This window comes from Galendromus occidentalis, unplaced genomic scaffold, assembly GCF_000255335.2.
Source record: "Galendromus occidentalis unplaced genomic scaffold, Mocc_1.1 scf7180000075740, whole genome shotgun sequence".
Classification (NCBI taxonomy): Eukaryota; Metazoa; Arthropoda; class Arachnida; order Mesostigmata; family Phytoseiidae; genus Galendromus; species Galendromus occidentalis.
This window is the reverse complement of record NW_003803730.1, coordinates 5,054-17,655: the sequence shown is the minus strand read 5'-3', so window position 1 is coordinate 17,655 and position 12,602 is coordinate 5,054. Positions and strand designations below refer to the sequence as shown.

The following is a 12,602-nucleotide window of genomic DNA, read 5'->3' as shown; positions in this document are numbered from 1 at the left end:
CTCGACAGAGTTTTCAGCTTCCAGTCGCCGGGCGGCTACGTACCGGAATCGGTCACACCAGTAGTACTAGGCATCGTTCTTCTGCAAGAGTAAAGCGCGCGTATTTCGACCATAGAATGCCCCCTGAATTGTGATTCACGTCACGAAATTTTCCGGGCAAGCGCCCTTGTCCGAAATCGTACAATTATATCTGCGATCGGCTCATCGTTCTCTGACAGAAGACTCTGGGCAACCCTCACCCTTGCGCAGGACTCTCTCTCTGGAGTCACCTCTCGCTTCTCCTGGCCAGCCGAACCCCCCACGAAGCACCTGGCTGATTCGCACTAACAAATTGTACTGTCGGATGTGCGTGAATCTGCATCCAGAGGAGACCTCATCCGGACCCAAGAAATGACGGCGCTCGTAGGCAATCGCAGATCGACACTCCGTTGATAGGTGGGTCAATGTCCCTGTCGACTTCTCTCCGTAGCTTGAGTATCGCGCTGATTAAAGGAGCGCAAACTTATTCAGACTGAAGAAAATGACTCTTACTTGAGTACGAAACGAAATTGTTTGTCTCGGCCTGAAAATCGTGTCGGGAGCTATTCGAATAATTGCTCTTGCGTCAGAGCGGGGCCGACGCGGGAGCGGTGTACGGGTCGTCCGAGGCTGAAGTCTCGTTTACGGAACGTGGGAAGACCGAACCGACTTCCGAAGCCCGAGAAGATGGACTCAACGCGAGACTTTCCCAGAGCCTACTCATGCTGGATCATTTCCCAAGAGCCTGATCGTATCCGCTTCCTATCTCTGGGAGGATAATATGCAGAGTTGTGTCGCTCGGATAGAGCCTTGCAAGTCTCAATAAACACAGATCACCAGTTCTGTTGACTTACATCCCTGTCAGAGGGGTTCCGGAGGCGTTTTTCCGACGCACAACCCGAAATTTCAAGTCTTCGGTATCCGCAATGACTATGAGACTATGAGTTTCGAAGGAATCCAATCTATTGGGATGAGTTTAGGCCCCGCCGCTCCGATGCGGAGGAGACGATCCAGAATGCCTTCGGGTCCGCAACTTTCGCCGAGGAAGCGGCCCGACTGCTCTAGAATCCGGATCGTCAGAGAGGAATCAGTCGGAATAGTAAACCCTGTCGATCGCCTAGAAACACACGTATGATATACCTGGACGAGCTCTCCAGATTTGTGTCCTCTGAGACCTAGACGGACGTGAGCAATCCGACGGTACTCCGATAATGTAGTCGGCTCGAGTGAGTTTCTCCTTGAACTATCTAAAGGCATACATTTACCTTCCAGACATCAGAGAAGGCCATCTCATATCACACGTACGATATGGATCAGTGGATGTTCTTAGAGGATGATCCTGACTTGGTTGCCGACCTGCTCCTCTTCTGCCCTGGGTCGGCTCCTCTCACGGGACCTCCGTCTCTACCCCCACCTCCACCGTCCCGGTTCGGATGCGCCTCTGCAAATCAGTGCTCTGCAGTCCCTCTGAGCGAAGTTTTCACCTTTAATGAACACGGTCGACCTCCAAACTTACCGCTGGTGACAGTCGGCTCCACTCTCGTGTTCAGTGTTGTTTGCCTCGTTGCATTCTTCGCGTTCCGGTGAGTCACTCAATTACTCTTCTCGACACGAGAATAGTTTCGGTACGCGACGGAGACCGCCAAGCGCGGGAAGACGTGTGGACGGCTTGCCCGATGGGAGTTTTTGTGAAGTTTCTCAGAGCGGACGCTAATTGTTCCAGACACCACAAACTTAGGATGGATTCGTTTCTGGCCTTCAAGCCAAGCAGCGACTTGAATCATGTCGTCCTGGGTTTGTCCGGAGGACGCCATCAAGGTCCCGCGTCGTTGATAAACAAGGAAGAGGTAGCTAATGACATTTTTCCCTTCATCTATTCATATCCCCACCTGTTCCGTGGCGTATGACCATAAGTACTGTATGACCATACACGCGGTGACAACGGGCGAGCTCCGCCGACCTCGACGCGGGGAACTTTCCTAAGCTTCCGGAAATTATTTCCAGAACGACTCTGGTATGCCAGACATGTACGGCGGCTACGGGACGACGTTGCCATTAGGCGCGAAAGTTCCCGCTCTCACACCCTCGTTAGTGATTCTGGACAGGGGAAAGTTGGCCTCAACGTCAAGTAAGGAGCATCTGAATCCGATTTACGAGGAACTTGATCAAAGAGGTAACTACCCTCCATTCATGAATCCAAACTCTATTGAGGCAACCCTTTGGCCCCAGCCTGCCCTACCCGTCGCTTCTCGGTACCACCTTCAACTCCTCTATACTTGCAGATTATGAGTGCTCGGCACATGAATTCTCGCAAGCTTACCGTCCAACCGATAGAAAATACCAGTTCGTGGCCATGCGACCCGGAGAGAACATTTACGCTTCGATTGAAGATCAGCGGTTCTGTTAGAATTCCATCAACTCCGAAGAGGAAGTTCCATAGTGTAAATACACGACCGTGTAAATGGAGACGTCATGAAGGAGGTTCATCAACGAAGCCCCGACCCAGAAGGCAAGGGGGAAGACGGCCTCTATTAGATTCCATTATCATGAACCTCTCCCCCGTGTGGGGAGATCGAAAGTATCGCGTGTACAATTAAAGGATCCACAGCTCGGTCATGATATCAGCTTCTCGAGATCCCGTCTGAGGGAGAGTGAGCTTTGCTCAATGGTGTGCCCTTATCTGGGCTGCAATAAATTCGTCGCATCATTTTGTCCGATTGCTGCATGGATGATATCTCGGATCATCCGAGAGAGGAACAAGGAGTCGACAGCGATGAAGTTGGCGAGATTGAATTCATGGAAAAATCAAACATGATCCTTTCATACGTGTGCTCCGTTGATCGGCTCCCTGAGTTGACGAAGCTCAGGGTCCGACACGGCTCAGACACAGTGATTATGAGAATTGGCGCGAATAGTCAGGCGGTCCATGAATGATACCATCGACCCGCATTCTCAAGCTCCTGAGATTACGTTTGTGAACTTCGTCTGCACTTGGGTATATGAATCGCGTCTGAAGGCTCAAACACGATCCCTCCGCTTCTATTTTGGTTCAAGTCCGAGAGGCGCTGAGAACAGCTCGGATGCCGATTAAAAAATGACTCCGGCGATCGGTGAAATGGGATCGCGCCAAGTGTAGCGTGAATGCCTCGTGGCTGAGCGTAAGTTCGCAATAATTTTCAGCCCTCAATCGAGCGAGGACTCAATTACACGTAGTTCTACTCAAGAGTTGCTCGTGAAAGCTCAACCGGTTCCCGTTGTGACCGATTCTCATCGGTGGGGTCATAACATCTACCCAAGACTTCCTAGCAATTTCTGAACCACGTTGCTTCTCGGGAATCCTCTGATTCGTGAAACAACGACACCCACCCGTGAGCCGTGAGACGAATCGGATTCCGGAAATTGTATCAATCAAGTGTCAGCTACACGGGAAGGCAAGCAAATAATGATGTATCCTTCTATACATGAATTTATATATACATACGTGTGAATGCTTACGGTCTTTCGTTAAAGAAGTGTAATAATTTTTCTACGGGAAACATACGGTCGAGATATCTGTTCTCACGTCCAATAATAAATCTGTATAGCAGAACTTCGGAACATAGAGCATTCTTTCATAGAGCATTCTTCATAGAGCATTCTTTTTTCTCGGTGGATGCCTCGAACGTCGCACATGTCGACAAAATGAGAGAACTTAAGTCCGATACCATTGAGAGATGTCGGCCTTTTCCGCTGGTCGGATCGAGCACGTCAAGCGAGCGGCGAGCGATCGAAGATGCGCAGGGAGCGTTTTGAAGCTGAGAGCGTTAGATTCGACTCTTCTCCTCTGGATCATGGCGTGGTATTCTCGGTTCTCGATTCACGCGATCTTCGCTGGATTATGCCTATCAAGCCTGACGTATGAAATTATTATTGCCCATCGCGTCTTCGAATTCGAGCCGGAACAGTGCTCGGGATCAAATACGACACTTCAGCTTTCGTCACCGTTTTTTTTCATTTTGGAGGGATCAAGGAGGAGCCAAAGGATCCCGAAAGCGACAGCGAAGACAAGGCTTCTCCTACCGTGAGCATCCAAGGCGAAGAAATGATAGATTGCAAATAACTATTCGAGACTTAACTATATTTATCTGGTTCACTTATTTACAGGATCTAGCGCGAATCTTCAATTAGATTACATGATAACTGTATTAGAATAGAGAGCTATTTTTTCCACACCTGTCCAAGAATGTTCATAGATACGCAAACGTTTCCGCTTTTACACAATCATTCCGGAGTCATTCTGCATCGAGCGCATCTCACTGAGGGTAAGTTAACTCGGAGACCAATCGATCACCGATCAGTCTGCCAAGAGGAACGCTCTTGATTGGCTTAGGGAACAGCGTCACCGATGAACGTATTCAGAGGAGGACGGAGCGACTTTCTGAGTAACAGAGCTCCGTTCCCACCACTCTGCAATGATCCCATCATTAAAACATCGGCTTCACTAACTATTTCGTGAGCTCTCGAGGAACTCCCGACATCAACTTCTTTAAACGCTGCCATCCTCAACCTCTGCTGATAACGCTCTCAATCTCCCCGTTAGAGCCCAATGAGCTAGAAATCGTCCGGATTTACAACTCCTCGCGTCGACGAACCGCGTTGTGCACACCAGGAATTCCACACTAACTCATCAAATCAACAGTCTATGAAACGATCGTCTAGCTGGTGGAAGCCGCTATCTTGCTCGTCCCCCTATTCGGATTCGCCATTAATCAAATAAGGGAACTTGTAGACAAGATGGAGGAAGTTTTCTACTAGAACCGTCTCGTTTGTGTGAACCACTTCCCCGTAGATGTATTTTTGGGCATCTAGACTGCGCACTCCTCCCGGAGTTATGGCTATCCCGTTACCGGGATGCAATATCTCGTAGACCTGTTTGTTGATTGGATCCAGCGCGTAGAGGACGGGAGCGTCGCCAACGGGCGGCGGTGGCGGGGGAAGGTTTTGGCGAGTTAGAACGTGAGCATTTACCGCCGCGGCGGGTGGGAGAAGCGATACACGCTGACGATTCTTTCGTCGCTCAGCCAACAGCTGGCTCGGAGGAGGTGGGGAGAGCGCCAGGGGATCTTTCTCCGGCGCTGTTCCATCGAAGAAAGATACCGACTTCGGTTGATTCGAGCGTCGGGTTTTGGAGAGGCACGGCTTCGGAGGTCCGGTCGTCGACTCGGGCGAATCTTGTTCCTGCGGTGCGTTCGACGTGAATGTCGGAATCGTGGGTGGACTGTTGCCGGACGATGTGGATTCGGCAGCGCAAACTGAAAAAAGATTCCTGTTCCAGTCCCTTTCGGAGCCGCAAGAAGTAACCTGAATGAGATTGTTGAGCTCAAGCTCCTCGCGGAGCGACGAACTCACCGATCGGCACTTCGAGGAGGTTACCCTGATAATTGACAGAGTAGTCCTCGAGAGTATTTTTGAAGTTTTCTTCCGGATAGGGAATGGGGCCTTCGATCGTGTTTATCTGGATAAGGTTGTGGGTCTTGACGGGACTGACTTCCATTTCGGCTTCATCATCCATCGGTTCGACTTCGTTCTCAATGAGCCGATGAGAAACATATGACTGAACGGGTCGCTCCCGATCAACCTAGGTGTGAAGCGAGCTCCGTCAGAGAAATTTCATTCCGCTGTCAGCATCCTGAGGTACGCGCCCGTATGCGACTATTGTGAAACAGATTGGTTTCCGGAGAAAGTCTCGATCGGAAATCTCTCAGCGATAAAGAATCCCGAACTTACAATTTGCGTCAGTTCAACCAAGTGCCGGAGATTGGCCGAGAATTTGAGAGATGGTTCCGTCAAGGTGTAGCGTATCCCGCAGAGTGGCACTCGCAGATGTCGCTTGAAGGTTCGGTCAGTTATGTGATCCAGTTCGTCGTCACGGAAGGCCGCCAGATCAAGTTCGGGCAGTTTCGCAACCGCTGCGGTAGCCTCAGCTGACGGTTTCCGAGGTTTAGGTCGATTCTCATCTTTTTCCTTCTTATGTTTCTTCTTTGACTTTTTGTCCTTCTTCTTAGCTTTTTTGCCGGACTTTTTCTCCTCCTTCTCCACCTGTATGAACGAAAGGTGAGATTGATTGGATGATGTCCGTGCACATTCGCTTCCTTCTACGGACGAGAATCAAGTAATCGATCGAAATACCTTAGACACTGAGCTCTCCTGTTGGTGGCTCACTTTCGTTGCTTCTGTTTTCACTTCTTGTGCTGTTTGTGCGTTCGTTTCCATTTCGGCGGGTTTCTCTTGTGAGGAGGACACGGGCTCATTTGGAGTCGCAGCCTTGCATTGCAGTTGCTGGAGGCGACGTTGTTTCAGCTGGGAAAACCAGAGGAGCTCAGAATGTGTGGGAGTCCGAGGCATTCCTTCCCTTCCGAATTCCCTCGGAGCTAAAGGTCTCGGGGAATAAAATTATGGAGCGGGGGAGCAACTCACCTTCTCTAGTTCGGCCTGAGCTTTGAGCATCTGCTCGAGCAGTCTTTTTTCCTCTTCGGCTTCCGGGTCGTCGAGAGACGCATCTTTCGGAGGTGATTGCACTGGAGCTGCTTCGAATTTAGGCATTTTCGCGGGTCTCGAGAATTCCGTGACTTCCGGAGGCGTGGGACTAACGGATGCCGTTTCCGGGACCAGAGGTCGAACCCTGACCTGCACTTCCTCCTTTTTGATGGGATGAAATTTACGCTCCTGAGATTTGACCGGGCTCGTATCCTCTCGCTCTCTCTTGGGTTTTTTGCTCCCCTTGGATTTATCTCGAGCCTCTCTTTTCTCTCTCTTGATCCGAGCAAGCTCAGCTTCTTCCTCAGCAGCCTTGCGCTTCTTCTCCTCGTTTTCTCTCTTCTCACGCTCAATCCTCTCGATGTCCTCCTCCTGGGGGAGCAGCGCAAAATTCATTCCTGATTTGACGACCTCCGGTCTATTCTTCGGAAAATAGGGGATTCCCAGAGGAGTAGCGGATGAGAATTTTACCTCTTCTGTTCCGAACGAGAGCTTCCTCAGAGTGTCCTTCATTCCACCTTTGCTCACTTGATTGATCTTCATAGAAAATGAACCTAAAGACCCGTTCTCCTTGGCCTCAACGATGGGTTTGTCCATTACGATTTTGTCTCGTGGACCCTTCTGAGCGGATTTACCTCCAGACGAACTTTCCGAGCTGGAGCTTCTGTCCTTAGTGTTCATGGGTGGTGGCGATCTCATAGGTCTGGAAGAAGGTCACATCAAAATATTGCCGATTCCCGATCTTCGAAAAAATGAGGGCTCGCAAGACGGAATTCCGTCCGGAATTCACTGAGCTCACCGTCTTGGGGGTGTTGCACTCCTTTTCGGAGCGAAGCCGTGGCGACCTGAAGAGACGATTCCTGTCAGATATACAGCGATATGTGCATGTAATTACTACATATGTGTCTAATAATCGAAGTCCATCCCAGCCCGGATATTTTGGCTTCAAGCTCAGATCTACTCACTTCTGCGCTCTTTCATGTCCGGAGATGTGACTCCGCTGTCCAGACTGCAATGGAAAAGGTACAGAAGACATGTCAGCAACGGTGGAATGGCAACAGGCGTTTTTTCCGAGAATCGACTCCCGGGCGGGTTCCCAGACGGGCAGAAATCCATTGAAGATCTCTTCGCGGTCTATCTCGGGATTTACACACGTCCGGAACACACGTCTTTACGGAGTTCAATCGCGCGGTACTAATATTGGGACTGTTTTCGGCTCAGACTATTCTGAAGGCGAGACCTACCTCCGACTACTCAATGCAGTCTCGCTTTCTTGAGAGCTTTCATCCAATTTGGCTTCGCATTCTGTGGGTAAGATCAATTCTTCTTTCTCTGAAAATTTGGAGCGCGGGCCGAGTTAGAGCAGCTCCTCCCTCAACTTGAGAAGCGCCAATCAAAACTGATTGAACCCGCTTCTCAAGGGATGCCTCATCGAGTACGGGGTGGAATATGCTCCCTTCGAATCCGAATACGTTCAAATTCGATGTGTTCCGTCCAAGAAACTCACCCTGCTTCCGGAGACTGTTCTTTAAATTGAGGAGCTGGCTAGGGGTCATCTTCATTTGCGCTTTCCTCCTGGCCAGTTCCAATCGCTTCTGTTCCAGAAGTTTCTTGACCCTGAATCGTGATTCTGGAATAGGTTCAGGCGGGGGTGGCGGCGTCGGTACACGCTCTTCGATCGGCGGTGGCTGATATTCCGGAGACGGTATCCGAATCTGATATCGGGGGGTCTCTTTCTTGATCCCAAACACTTGGCTAGCGATTTCGCTCAGCGGTACTGCATTCGGCGGTACCTTCGTGAGGTACGAAATGTCTTCCTCGCAAAACGGCAACAGATGCCGAACAAGTGATGATATACCCTCGCGGTAGATACTGCCCTCCAGATCGTCGAACATCTCCAGTGGCGGAAGATCCGCCAGGGCGTCCGATGGTGGCATTGGGACCAATCCCTTCTTTATGAGCTCGCGGAACAGGAGATTGGGCGATGGAGACGCTGCGAGAGCCTCGTAAGCCTCCTTCGGAAAGGGCATTTGCTTCATGATGTCGATGAATTCCACTTTGACCTGAGGAGAGGGTTCAACTTGTATATCCAGCACCGGACAGCTGACTGATGGGGAATGCCACCGTGAAAAAAACGAAAACAATGTGTCTCCAGGAGAAATGGCTCAGCGTTCGATTGAACCAAGAGAGGTCGGTGTAGGGGTAGAGCGATATTGTCAATTCACGTGCTGACCGGTGATCTCTGCAGTTTGACTCGATCGAGCGATGGACAGTATTGTATCCTCGTTTCTCTGACCATAAAAAACACTTACTCGCGCATATGTCAGCTTTTCCATCATCTCCTCGTCGGGTATGTAGACTTTCGGTGGTGGGGGAGGTGGAGGTGGTGGCGGGTACGCATCTTCGACTCCCGGGGGAGCGTCGTTGTCCCATGCCCCCGGGGGTCCGTCGCTATCGGGCTCGGAAAGCGAATCCGTCAAGCTGTACTGGGAATTTTCGTCCGCGATCTGAGGTGGACTCGCCGACACGCCCGGAGGAGCTGCGTCGTCATCGTCGGCAAGAACTCCAGGAGGAAGGGGCTCGTCATCACACATTTCGTTCGTCGCTGAACCCATTGCTCTCCGAAGCGATAGAGTCATGGAGCTCATTCTCTGTGCACCCTTTGAATCCCGTTCGTAGCGCTACGACGACTAGCAACAATTTTGGAACATTCACTCCGACCGAACACAAGCAGGGTATCACGCATTCGAGTAATGAGTGACTTTGTCAAGTTCGACTAAGATCTCATTTTCGTAATGCAGCTCAAAACACAAATCGATTTGGCCGTTCACTTTTACTCGTCTCCCAGACTCCCAGTCGTTCGCAGGCTCACTCTGCTCGCGGTCATTCCCCATCAAAACATTGCTGGGCCGCCATGATGTTTCGAGGGAGAGAGAACATGCCGAGGTGAAGAAGGGCGCTGCGCGGTAAACCCTCTGCTGATACTCGAAATCGAGCCGTCGGTAAGCTTTCTCTCGATTTTCTTTTGCTCGATATTCCCGATTGGAATCAGAGAAAGAGCAGATGCGCATGGGTCCCGGAATTCTGGGTCTCTTCCACACATCGAGTGTGCGAGAAGCCACCAGCCGCCCACCGAGGATCCCGGCCTACGCGCATTCGGTGGCGCCCGGCGCACCGAAATATCCCAATATTATTCGCTCTAATAGCTCGTCTCCGTTTGCTCTGGGTCCTCCGGCCGGAGTGAAGTCGTCTTCCCCGCCGGTCCCCGACCAGAGACCACTAAGAGCATAGGATGCAGAAAGTCATCTAGGTAGCGACCCCCCGCGGTAGTATCTCCAATCCCATCCCCTGGATCTAGAATCAGATTCCCAGGCTCTACTTAATACTCTCACCATTATGAAATTCGGTTTGTACGCTTGTACGCTTTGTACGGCGTACTTTTGTACGCTTGTACGTATGCTGAGGATAGCGTACAATTGTACGTGTGTTAAGTCTATGCGAGGTGCGTACAAGGAAAACGCGGCGTAAAATTCCACAAAAATGGAAGCTCACCATGGGGGAGGGTACACGATGGGACTAATGATCTTTGCTGAATATTTGACAGTGATCGGGCGGTCCCTTCCACATTTTTTCGGCTCGGATTTTCAGACATGTCGGATCACACGGGATTACGCAGTATCACACCGAGATCACACGGGATAACGATGAGATCGCCTTGGATAACGAGGAGAAACACGGGATGACGATGAGATCGCCCTCGATAACGGGGAGAAACATGGAATCACGATGAATTCGCACGGGATAACGATGATATCGCCCGGGATAACGGGGAGAAACACGGAATCACGATGGATCCGCACGGGATAACGATGAGATGGCCCGGGATAACGGGGAGAAACACGGAATCACGATGAATATATATGACTAGCCGTGAGGCCGCTCCGCGCCCACACAGCCTCAAGAATATCAAGTGTTGCTTTTCGTTGTCTATTGGGAAGGGTATGCAAGCAATATACATCTAGTTTTCTCTTTGAGTCTGGACTACCTAATTATCGTGAATAAGTCGGGAGGGGCTCATCCTCGAGAAGATTAATTGTCAAGTCTCGGAAAGGAAACAGGTCCGACTGCGCTTTATAACCGGACATGGTTCCGAATCCAAGCTCGGAGAACCGGAGCCTGACGGGACTGGTCAACGTCGTAGCGTACTTTCTTAGCGCGGGGTGACGCTTCCGAGCCCCTTGGCACGTGCCCCCTTTGTCCCCCCCAGATCCGCCGCTGCTACTATACCGAGTTCGGGATGCGCAGCTCGGCACGCTCGCTGAACGCTGAAACGAATGGAGTAGAGGCTCCTTTCTTGATACAGGTTCCGATTGCGAAGCTAATTCAAAGTAGACTGTGGGCTCGTGCCCGCAGAACTGTTAAAGTGGTGACCTGATGAAAACTGATGACATCAAAGGAGCGGCTTTGCATTTTGTAAAAAATAACGATTACTGCACGAACACGTAAATTTCACGGAAAACATGCGGCTAAGCAGTTAGAAAAGTATATCTCGACCTCACTGGAGTGATTGCGCATCGATCGGGAAAATTTGAGGTCTGTTCGGAGGTGGAGAGCGCTAAAAAGTGGTTCGGTGTCAGGCAGACATAGCGCTTTTATTATATAAGGGGGATATCGCTCCCCATAAGGAACTTCGAATTAAATTCTGTGAAGAGGATGAGGAAAGATGCAAAATATGCTAAGTGCGCGAAATTCCACTTTCAGTCTTTCTCTGAAAATGTCCCGTAGTAGGAGCCGGAGCCGGTCACCATCGAAAGGATCGACGGTCGCTTCTTACAAACGCAAAAAGGATAAGGAGCGCGGGAGAAGCAGCTCGAGAGACCGTAGTAGACACAAGAAATCCCACAAAGAGCCCCGTCACAAATCCTCTAAGCATAGGAGACGCAGCGAAGAAACTCCTAAAGCTTATCGCGGCGGCAGAAGTCGCTCGAGCAGCAGCTCGAGTGCCGATCGGGAAATCAGAAAAGAGTCTCTGAAAAAGCGGCCACGCAGGGACAAGACTCTAGAAGCGAGTTCACGACCTCCATTCGGGGCAAAAATGAAATTCGCATGAATTCTATAAATTAGTGTGTTATTATTCGGGAATAATCCTATTTGCTAGACGAGTCGTGGATAGTTCTGGGCTAATTCGGCACGCTTCATTCTAGCCGGACCCCTTAGAAATACGGCATCGGGAGCTCATCCGGATGAAAGAAATTGCTACTGAAGTCGAACGCAAATGAGGAGGAGATCGATCTCCGGAAAGAAGAGATCCGCCTGGATCTCAAGCTGGAAATGGAAGAGCAGATCCGGAATTAGAACAACGACTTGGCGAGAATCAACCGCGAGCTGAGAGAGGTACGCTATTCCCCCCGTGTGTACTCTTGACGTTGAGTAGTGGAGCGCGGGAATTTCTGCTGCGAATGAATAGCTTCGTGCGCAGAGATCGATTACATGGACACGCAGCTCTGACTGAGACCGAACGATCTGAGCGTGCTTATGGGAATAGGGGGAAAACATCTCACGGGAATACCTGAGGTTCCTAGAGAGGGACTTTACTCATGAGAGAAAAGTGACAGCGAGATAGGGAAAAGCCTAAAGGACGGGAAACCAGGAAACGGCGTCTATAGAAACTTGCTCTCCGTGTTAGATTGTTATCCCTCACATTTCTCTCCACGGCAGGATTCGTATCGAAGCACGTTCTCACACTTCGCTGAATCTCATTGATTAATGCCGCCCTCTGGCTCAGAAGCTGAATATGAGCCGAGTGGCGTTTGTTCTTGAGAGAGGAAGATCCTTCCCTCTTTGTCTTGCGTCCTCGATGCAGAGAATGAGGACTCAGTGAAACGGTGAGGCGGCGACTCGCCAAGGTATGTACACTCGACTGAGCCGCCAGGTCTCCTTGGGTCCGGATCCCAAGTCGTAACCGCCCATTAAGTCGTAAGTACCATGCTCAGCAGCACGGAAAAAGAAGGAACCTCAATCTTGTCTGATTTCTCTTCAGTTTTCTCCTCCTACCGAAACTTCCGCCC

The 12,602-nt window shown here is 50.6% G+C and overlaps 3 protein-coding genes across 3 annotated transcripts in view; 2 read left to right on the top strand and 1 right to left on the bottom strand.

Annotated features, from left to right (window-relative positions):
- Positions 1-291: 291 nt before the first annotated feature.
- On the top strand, positions 292-2,691 carry LOC100905751 (uncharacterized). Its single transcript, XM_018641321.1, has 5 exons — positions 292-435; positions 1,291-1,601; positions 1,742-1,865; positions 2,023-2,191; positions 2,301-2,691. The coding sequence occupies exons 2-5, from the start codon at positions 1,327-1,329 to the stop codon at positions 2,423-2,425; spliced, it is 693 nt and encodes a 230-aa protein (XP_018496837.1). The 5' UTR covers positions 292-435; positions 1,291-1,326; the 3' UTR covers positions 2,426-2,691.
- A 2,055-nt stretch (positions 2,692-4,746) lies between these two features.
- On the bottom strand, positions 4,747-9,149 carry LOC100905604 (apical junction molecule). Its single transcript, XM_003737990.1, has 11 exons — positions 8,847-9,149; positions 8,042-8,597; positions 7,779-7,866; positions 7,500-7,543; positions 7,334-7,379; positions 7,006-7,237; positions 6,475-6,906; positions 6,187-6,357; positions 5,785-6,096; positions 5,407-5,635; positions 4,747-5,309 (listed from the first exon to the last, which is right to left on the bottom strand). Exons 1-11 carry the CDS (start codon positions 9,147-9,149, stop codon positions 4,747-4,749), a joined length of 2,976 nt encoding a protein of 991 aa, XP_003738038.1.
- Positions 9,150-11,308: 2,159 nt separating this feature from the next.
- LOC114828465 (arginine and glutamate-rich protein 1-B-like) overlaps positions 11,309-12,602 on the top strand; it is a gene marked incomplete at its 3' end in the record, with an annotated part of 5,557 nt that continues 4,263 nt past the window's right edge. Inside the window, exon 1 of the mRNA XM_029112727.1 lies at positions 11,309-11,603. Coding sequence (XP_028968560.1) covers positions 11,309-11,603 — 295 coding nt within the window. The remainder of the gene's footprint in view (positions 11,604-12,602) is intronic.